The sequence below is a fragment of the Panthera uncia genome (genome assembly GCF_023721935.1).
Source record: "Panthera uncia isolate 11264 chromosome B2 unlocalized genomic scaffold, Puncia_PCG_1.0 HiC_scaffold_24, whole genome shotgun sequence".
NCBI lineage: Eukaryota > Metazoa > Chordata > Mammalia > Carnivora > Felidae > Panthera > Panthera uncia.
The window spans coordinates 10,180,584-10,190,396 of record NW_026057580.1 but is presented as its reverse complement, the minus strand read 5'-3'; the positions used below and the strand labels follow the sequence as shown (position 1 = coordinate 10,190,396).

At 45.0% G+C, this 9,813-nt stretch overlaps 1 protein-coding gene across 1 annotated transcript; it reads right to left on the bottom strand.

Annotated features, from left to right (window-relative positions):
* Positions 1-12: 12 nt before the first annotated feature.
* On the bottom strand, positions 13-2,007 carry FKBPL (FKBP prolyl isomerase like). Its single transcript, XM_049653535.1, has 2 exons — positions 1,433-2,007; positions 13-1,175 (listed from the first exon to the last, which is right to left on the bottom strand). The coding sequence occupies exon 2, from the start codon at positions 1,084-1,086 to the stop codon at positions 37-39; it is 1,050 nt and encodes a 349-aa protein (XP_049509492.1). The 5' UTR covers positions 1,087-1,175; positions 1,433-2,007; the 3' UTR covers positions 13-36.
* Positions 2,008-9,813: the final 7,806 nt, after the last annotated feature.

The window sequence follows — 9,813 nt, the reverse complement described above, 5'->3', positions numbered from 1 at the left end:
CACAGGTTCCTGTCTCTTTTAAGATTTAACTTTTAATCAGCCAAACATCTTGCGCAGACCCTGAGCCAGCCCTGCATCTTGTTTCTTCCCCTGAATGATCACCTTTCCCAGCTCTTCCTGGGCTGCCCGGTTTTTGGGGTCTACCGCCAGCACCTTCCTGAGGTCAGCAGTTGCTTTTTCAAGGTTCCCAAGGGCAGCCTGGGCAACCCCCCTTCGGTACAAGGCCTTTAAATGGCCAGGTTCCCGCTCCAGCACTCGGTCACAGCTCTGGGCTGCCAACTGAGGCTGCCCTAACAGCAACTGACAGGCAGCCAGATTGGCATGAAGAACAGTTCGTTCTGGAGGGCCGGGTGGGGGTAAAGTCAGCAGCAGCCGAAGAGCCCGTCCATAGCATCTGGCAGCCCCTTCAGGGTTCCCAGCTCGAAATAATTCTGTGCCCCTTGCACGTTCTTCCCTGGCCAAGGCCTCCTTCTCACTGGCCTCCAGCTCCCAGGAGTCCCTGCCCTGAGTGAAGGAGGCCAGTGTGAGCCTGAAAGGAGGTCCAGAGTGTTCAGAGAGCTGAAGCTCTGCCTCCTCACCTTGACACATGGACTCCAAGCATTTCTCTATGAGTTCCCCCCAAGTCCCCTCCCTCCATGGGCCTAACCCCATAGTTAGCTCTGTCCATCCCTCTGGCAGGCCTGACCCAAAAGGAAACCCAAACGCCAGTACCCGGCAGCAGGAGCCCAGCTTGGGTTTGTCCAAGCCATGGCCACGGATTATGATCTTCTTAACAAAGCTCCCATCCGGACAGTACCAGAGATCAGAAGCTTGAAGGGGCTCTGGCATCTCATTGGTTGATCCACGAGACTTGGCAGAGTTTCCTTGAAGTCCAGCGGCCAGTTTTTCAGTTCCTTGAGAATTCTCTAGAATTTGGCTGGCTTGATTTGGGCTCACTCTCAGCTCAAGGATTTCAGTAGGAGGGTCTGGGGACTGCTGCTTGATCTGGGTAGTTGAATCAAGGTTCTCCTGGGGGTTCTTTTCCCATTGTTGTTGCGGTTGAGAGGTGTCCTTCTCTCCCACTGGATTGACTGGTGGCATCTCCATTTGGCTGCCTGGTCCCTTCCACCGTGGGTGAATCCACCGTGGGTGAACAGTTTTGGTCAGAAAGGGGTGGATCAGTTTCAGGTCAGCACCTAAAAAGAACACCAAAACAATGCTAATGGCAGAATTCTTATTTAGACGTCCTTTTTGTCCTCCCCTGTCCTGGGACCCAGGCCCCCAGTCCTCAAAGTCTTTTTTTTTTTTTTTTTCCTCCAAAAATCCCTGCCGGACTAGAGCCTCCGGCCCACCCAAAACTAATCCAGAACTAATGCAGAACTATAAATTCCACAAATCCCTGCGGTTCGGGTAGCCGCCCCAACTACGGACACCCGATCGAGTCAAAAAGTACCTGGGCAGCCGAAACGCCTAGCCTGGTGGCAATATCCGGATCATTCGGATCACCTCTCCTTCCGAAGCTAAGTGCTTCCTGAGTACTGTCCTCAGAGTCTTGCTCCACGGGGAGAAGACGGCCGTGGGCCAGGGGCATCTGGGGACAATAACAGCTAACCCTGAGCCCGCGAGGCTGCGAATCTAATAAAATTCCTGGCAACCAATCCGGCGGAGGGAGAGACCTGGTGAGCCCGCCTTTTGGACGTGACATCATCCCCCCCCCCCCCCCCCGCAACCGGGATGCTGTAGGCCTTAGCAACCGAACCTGGCCGAATCAAACCGAGCTAGCGAGGTCCGACTGGTCAGGTCATTGAAACTAAAAGTCTGGAGAAGTCCTGAAATGGGAGACTGGGGTTCAGGAGGGAGAGCGGGGGAATGAAGGAGCTGGCGGTGACTGATGGCGGTAGCAATCTTTTTAGGTGAAGACCCCAGGCCCACCCGTGCCCTGTGTTCAGGGCTCCCAGCCAGAGCCATCCAACCTACTCCTTAACCCATTCAGTCCAGGGTGCTGCAAGAGAAACCCCCAGGCCTCTTTTTCCTCATTTGCCCCTATGTCCTGGGATAGGGATTCCCTGGGATCACCTGAAGCTTCTTACCTGTTCCCTCATACTCATCACTGCCTTTCAAGTCTTCTTCCTGAAGAAATCTTAGTCCTTTTCAAACTTTGATGTGCATACATATCATTTGGGGAAACTTAAATCTCAGGTTTGGATTTAGGAAGTCTGGGTTGGGCCCTACATTCTGCATTTTTCTTTTTTTTTTTTTTAAATTTTTTTTAACGTTTATTTATTTTTGAGACAGAGAGAGACAGAGCACGAATGGGGGAGGGGCAGAGAGAGAGGGAGACACAGAATCGGAAGCAGGCTCCAGGCTCTGAGCCATCAGCCCAGAGCCCGATGCGGGGCTCGAACTCACGGACCGTGAGATCGTGACCTGAGTTGAAGTCGGACGCTTAACCGACTGAGCCACCCAGGCGCCCCTCTTTTTCTTTTTTTAAGTTTACATCCAAGTTAGTTAGCATATTGTACAATAATGGTTTCAGGAGTAGATTCCAGTGATTCATCCCTTATGTATAACACCCAGTGCTCATCCCAACAAGGGTCTTCTTTAATGCCCCTTACCCGTTTAGCCCATCACCTCACCCACAACTCCTCCAGCAACCCTCAGTTTGTTCTCTATATTTAAGAGTCTCTTATGTTTGGGGTGCCTGGGTGGCTCAGTCAGTTAAGCATCTGACTTTGGCTTAGGTCATGATCTCATGGTTTGTGAGTTCGAGCCCCGTGTCAGGCTCTGTGCTGACAGCCCAGAGCTTGGAACCTGCTTTGGATTCTGTGTCTCCCTCTATCTCTGTCCCTCTGCTGCTTGCACTCTGTCTTGCTGTCTCTCAAAAATAAATAAAAACATTAAAAAAATTTTTTTAAGTCTCTTATGTTTTGTCCCCCTCCCTGTTTTTATATTATTTTTGCTTCCCTTCCCTTATGTTCATCTGTTTTGTATCTTAAAGTCCTCATATGAGTGAAGTCATATATTTGTCTTTCTCTGACTAATTTCGCTTAGCATTATACCCTCAAGTTCCATCCACATTGTTGCAAATGGCAAGATTTCATCCTTTTTTGATTGCCGAGTAATACTCCATTGTATATGTATACCACATCTTCTTTATCCCTTCATCTGTCCATGGACATTTGGGCTCTTTCCATACTTTGGCTATTGTCAGTAGTGCTGCTATAAACATTGGGGTGCATGTGCCCCTTTGAAACAGCACATCTGTGTCCCTTGGATAAATACCTAGTAGTGCAATTGCTGGGTTGTAAGGTAGTTCTATTTTTAATTTTTTGAGGAACCTCCATACTGTTTTCCAGAGTGGATGCACCAGTTTGCACCAGCAGTGCAAAAAAAGATCCTCTTTCTCTGCATCCTCACCAATATCTGTTGTTGCTTGAGTTAATTTTAGCTATTCTGACTGGTGTGAGGTGGTATCTCATTGTGGTTTTGATTTGTATTTCCCTGATGATGAGTGATGTTGAACATTTTTTCATGTGTCTGTTTAGCCCTTTGGATGTCTTCTTTGGAAAAGTGTCTATTCATGTCTTTTGCCCATTTCTTCACTGGGTTATTTGTTTTTTGGGTGTTCAGTCTGATAAGTTCTTTATAGATTTTGGATACTAACCCTTTATTTGATAAGTCATTTACAAATATCTTCTCCCCTTCTGCCGGTTGCCTTTTAGTTTTGCTGATTGTTTCCTTCACTGTGCAGAAGATTTTTATGTTGATGAGGTCCCAATAGTTCATTTTTGCTTTTGTTTCCCTTGCCTCCAGAGACATGTCAAGTAAGAAGTTGCTGTGGCTGAGGTCAAAGAGGTTTTTGCCTGCTTTCTCCTCTAGGATTTTGATGGCTTCCTGTCTTAACGTTTAGTTCTTTCATCCATTTTGAGCTTATTTTTGTGTATGGTGTAAGAAGGTGGTCCAGGTTCATTTTTCCGCATGTTGCTGTCCAGTTTTCCCAACATCATTTGCTGAAGAAACTGTCTTTATTCCACTGGATATTCTTTCCTGCTTTGTCAAAGATTAGTTGGTCATATGTTTATTGGTCCATTTCTGGGTTCTCTATTCTGTTCCATTGATCTAAGTGTCTGTTTTTGTGCCAGTCTTGATGTTTACATACTGTCTTGATGATTACAGCTGTTTAATACATCTTGAAGCCCAGGATTGTGATGCCTTCTGCTTTGGTTTTCTTTTTCAGGATGGCTTTGGCTATTTGGGGTCTTTTCTGGTGCCATACAAATTTTAGGATTGTTCTGTGAACAATCCTGTTCTAGTTCTGTGAAGAGTGATGATGTTATTTTGATAGGGTTTTTAATTTTTTTAAATGTTGATTTATTTTTGAGAGAGACAGAGGCAGAGCATGAGCAGGGAAGGACAACGAGAGAGGGAGACAGAATCTGAAGCAGGCTTCAGGATCTGAGCTGTCAGCACAGAGCCCGACGCAGGCCTGAACCCACGACCTGAGCCGAAGTCGGTCACTTAACCAACTGAGCCACCCAGGCACCCCTACATTCTGCATTTCTAACAAGCTCTTGAATGGTGATGCTGCTGGTCCATGAACCACACTTTGAATGATATGATTCAAGAATAACCTCATCCCATTCTCTTCACCCTTGCTCTGTGCCCCTTCAGTTGGTCCTGTATTTTGTATATATAACTGGCATAACCTGTTCCATTGGGCGTGTCACTGGATGGAAAACTGGTCCTCTTCCTCCTCCTAATAAAAGAAGTAGGTCCCACACAAAAGTGTGATTCAGCCTTGCTTGACCAGCTCCCAGCACTGGCTGGGCCACCACAGCTCTTCAGGGAAGGAGAATCCCATTCTCAGTACTTCACTTTGGCTCCTTCTTCATTACAAAAACCATGCCAGGACAGCCAGGAGGGGAGGTAGTTTCCTCATTAGGCAGAACAGTCCTCTCCATTTTGTGTTGAGACTCAAGTCATTAACCTAGACTTTTTCCCAAGTTTTACTTCTGGGTTCTGGGTCAGAATAACCTTAGTCCACTGCTATCTTTTCCCCTATGGCTAAATAGTCTGATTCTTGTAATCCCAGGCTCCCTTGTAAGCCCAGGCTCCTATTGAAAATTAATCCACATTTTCTCCCTCTCTCCTTCCCCCTTTCCATTTCTAGCGTTTTTTGAAAAGGCAGGAAGTCTAGAATGAGTCGCAAAAGTTTGATTACACCCTAATCCATGGACAAAGTTTGCTAATTTGTGTTGTATGCCTTAACTGAGAGGGCCACTCTGATGACCCTTCAAAGATCAGCTTCTCTCAGTGAAAAGAAACTGTATTCTGCTACAAATGTATTGCTTTGTAATGTTCTCTTATTGTTTTGTGTGTATGTGTTTCAGTTCCAACAGACTCGAGAGGGCAGAGGCTTTGTCTCTATATTTTTGTGTTTCTCCTTCCTTCCTTCCTTCCTTCCTTCCTTCCTTCCTTCCTTCCTCCTTCAACAAATGCTTATTGAGCACATGCTATGTTCCAGGCAGCATGCTAGGAATTGAGGGTACATAGATGAATGAGATAGACACAGTCTCTGCTCTCATGGAACTTCTAGTCCGTCAAGAAAATAGTAATTACAGTAGCACGGAGAAGTGTGAGATGCTATGAGAGTGGATGAAGGATTAGGAGATATTCCTTAGGGATGAGACATTCTTACTGCCATTCAAAGAATGAGTTAGAACTACATCTCAGTTCTATAGAACCCATATTGAAAACTACTGAATTAAGTGGTCGACTTTGTCTCTTCAGGTGATCCCTTGTCACCATTGTGACTCTAAAAACAAATACAAGCATAGGCACATAAACTCCTAAAGAAAGTAATCCAAATCATCCAAAATGAAAATATTTTTGTATATTTTTAAATTTTTATTTATTTTTTATTAAATTTTTTTTAATGTTTATTTTTTGAGAGAGAGAGACAGAGGGTGAGCAGGGGAAGGGCAGAGAGAGAGGGAGACACAGAATCCAAAGCAGGAGCTGTCAGCACAGAGCCAGACATGGGGCTCAAACCTACAAACTGTGAGATCATGACCTGAGCCAAAGTGGGACATTTAACTGACTGAGCCACCCAGGTGCCCCAAAAATATTTTTTTAAATAAATAAAATTTTAATTTCATCAAAATGAAAACACATTTAAATTTTATGTAAGAAGACTCGGAATTCTCAGAGGAGGAACCCATGGATCTTTAGGTTCCCCCGGTCTCAGCTTGAGAAACAGAGGAGTAGGAAGGGACAAAGATGTGAAGACTCAGAAATGGGGAAAAGCATAGGTTCTTCCCCAAAGTGTTGCTGCATGAATGTTAACTGCCTCACTGCTTGCTCTCTCCTGGTTCCCTGCCCCTTGAGCCTCATCATGCGGGGGCTCCGCTCTCTAGGGATAGTCACTAAGGAATTGGGAAGAAGTGGGGAAACACGCTAGGAGGATTATATCCCCAGGCCTGACTAGAGAACATGGGATCTGAGTCTGAGGAGGACACAAAGAGGATGACAAGTGAAAATTTGCTTACCTGTTGGGGTAGAGGCTTGGACTGAAGAGTGAGGAAGGAACACTGTTTCTCATCTTTCTCTTTCCCCTAAAGATTTGAGAATGAACTGGAAGAAGAGCAGCCTTGAGGGAAAGAGATGAAAAGGAACTTTCTTCTCCAAGTGACTAGATTCAATCCCAACCTCCCACTACAAGTGTCTCCTGCTCTCCCTCTTCTTTTGGTGTTTCAGGGACTAACCTCACAGCACCAAATTGTATGGGTGCTTTGGAACATGACTTACCTTGTGTCTAAGACATTTCTCCTGTCTCAGGTGAAAGGGATGGGAGGGAGTAGCACACAGGAACCTCTGGAAAGGAAATGAGATCATAGGAGACTCTGTGTTAAGAAAGTCAGAGAGACATCTTGGGAGAATGGAAGGACTTGGGGTGGAGGTGGGGTCACTGCTTTTGCAATCTGTGATTATAGACAATAGACCCTATTCTGGAATAATTCTTCCTTCATCCAAGTCATTATAAAGGACATTTAATGCCTTGTTGAAGATCATTCTGAGGGAAATCTCCACATATGACAAGTTTGTGAGGATTTACCTGTAAATAATTGTTTTTAAACCCCACCTGGTGTCATTTCTGTCCTGTCTTTCTTCTTTCTTCTTTCTTTTTTCTGAGTCATATCTTTTCAAGGTAACTCAGAGTATCTGGCCATATTCTGGTGCTCTTCTTGCCCTATCCTGTATGGGCATTGTGTGTGTGTGTGTGTGTGTGTGTGTGTGTGTGTGTGTGTTTTAATGGAAGGATAGTTGACACACAATGTTACATTAGTTTCAGGTGGACAATGTAATGACAGGACAAGTCTATATGTTATGCCACGCTCAACCACAAGTGTAGAGCCCGTTTGTCACGATACAGTATTATCATAATAGCATTGACCGTATTCCCTATGTTGAACTTTTAATCCCTGTGACTTATTCATTCCACAACTAGGAGCCTGTATTCCCTGTTCTTCATACACTTTGCCCATCTCCTTGCCTTCCTCCCCTCTGGCAGCCATCAGTTTGTCCTCTGTATTTATGGGTCTGTTTCTGCTCCACGGGGGCGTTGTTTTGCCGTCATCAAAGATCTAACCTGATGGCAGAAGCTGAGAGAAGAGGTTCAGGAACTGGTGCAAGATAATTTGTGAGCTGGTGGTTGTTCCTTGTTGTCTCCATACACACAAAGCATATGGCACCTTCCCTCTAAATGGGTGAAGTAAGATTCTTATTCATTCAATAATCTTTACTGAGTACTCAGAACTTGTCAATGGAACACAGAGAGAAATATAGAGAGATCCCCACCAGCAGTCTAATAGGGTAAGGTCATAGTTAACAAAAGCTCCAGAGGCAAGCATACAACTGATAAGTGGCAGGGAGGTTATTTCCAACTGGGGGGTGATCTGAAAAGGAGTCCAGAGGGTTGAGTCTTGGAGGATGGACATGATTTTGACCTGCAGAGATTGCAGGAGTTTGTTTATTGCAGGTGAAGGAAGCAATACAAGTCAGGAGAGATAAGGAAATGAAAGCCACTTTACATCCAGTATTATTCATCTCTGGCTTGTCAATCTCAGCTTTCTCAGAGATCTCAATATCCCATGCGGGCTGCCCTGTCACCAGGCATCAAGATGGTTGGAATTTTTTATACCCTCACATTCCTCTGCATTCCATACTCACCACATGGCACCATATGCTGCAGTTACTCTCTGCGATTTATCATCAGCACGAGAGACAAAAATTCTAGCTTTCCAAAGGCTAAATAAATTTCCCCTTCTGTTTAGCTTTGGTGGTTTCTGTGGTTTTAGTTCTGTTGGGATTTATGTCAAAATTGTTCCTCCCTCCTCTGCTCCCAAAGCATTTTAGGGTTGTATTATAGGCAGGGTTTTCAGGCAGGATGAAGCAGTGAAAGGCAGACTTTTCCACAGAGAAATGTTTAATGATAAGAGCTGCTCTTTACCAAATCTTGGCCATGCATTATGACCACAATACCAGGCACAGGGCTGTTTTTTATTTATTTTTTAATGTTTATTTATTTTTGAGAGAGAGAGAGAGAGAGAGCATGGGAGGGGCAGAGAGAGAGAGGGGGAGAGAAGAATCTGAAGCAGGCTCCTTGCTGACAATGGTGAATCCATTATGGAGCTCGAACTTATAAACCATGAGATCATGACCTGAGCTGAAGTAGGACACTTAATCGACTGAGGCCCCTTGTGCTGTTTTTAATCATGATGAGGAGAAGCTTCCTTGTAGAGGTGATATTTGTGCAAAGACGTGAATGAGCAAGGGAGCAGGCGTGCAGATAACTGGAGGAAGAGTGTCCAGGAAGACAAAAACAGGAGTGCAAAGGCCCTAGGCGGAAAGGAATTGGATTTTTATGTTAAATTCCTAGCGGCTCAGAGACCAGCAAGGAGGCCAGAGTGGGTGAAGCAGAGTAAACAAGGCAAAGGGTGGGAGGGGATGAAGTCAAGGAGGTGGGGAAGAAACAAGGTCTGGTAGGCTTCATAGGCCAACATATTTTGGACCTTATTCTAAGTGTATATATGGTAGCCACCAGAAGGTTTGAGCAAGGTGAGTGATAGCATCTGGTAATTTACAAGATCACTCTGGTGCTCGCTTGGGCAGGATGTATAATAAAAGATCACTTTGATTTCTTTTTTTTTTTTAATTGTTTCTTTTTTAACATTTATTTATTTTTGAGACAGAGAGAGGCAGAGCATGAACAGGGGAGGGGCAGAGAGAGAGGGAGACACAGAATCTGAAACAGGCTCCAGGCTCTGAGCTGTCAGCACAGAGCCCGACGCGGGGCTCGAACTCACGGTCCGTGAGATCATGACCTGAGCCGAAGTCGAACCTTAACCGACCGAGCCACCCAGGCGCCCCAAGATCACTTTGATTTCTGCATGGAGAATGGACTGTATCAGTCAAAAATGGAAGCAGAAAATCCAGTTAAGGGGTTAGTTCAAGGGACAATGGTAGCTGTGGGAGCTTGGATTAGGCAGAGGATCAAGGGAAGGGTCCTGAAGCCCTCTAATATGTAGGTGTCTGGAAGAGGAGTAGGAGCTGTCAATGAAGACAAAAAGAGCAGCAAATAAGGAATTAGGGAATACAATACTTTTTTTAGTTGGATCCAGAAAGAGTATTAAAGTGAAGAAAGCATTTCAAGGAGGAAGAAGTGTTTGACTGTGTCACATGTTGCTGATGGTCTAGTTCAGCATTTCTCAATCTTGACACAGGTATATTACAAAGTAATTTAATGAACATCATGCAGCTTAAGAAATAAAATCT

Coding starts and splice junctions, on each gene's coding strand:
- FKBPL (XM_049653535.1), bottom strand. CDS start 1,086: ATGGAGATGCCACCAGTCAATCCAGTGGGAGAGAAGGACACCTCTCAA.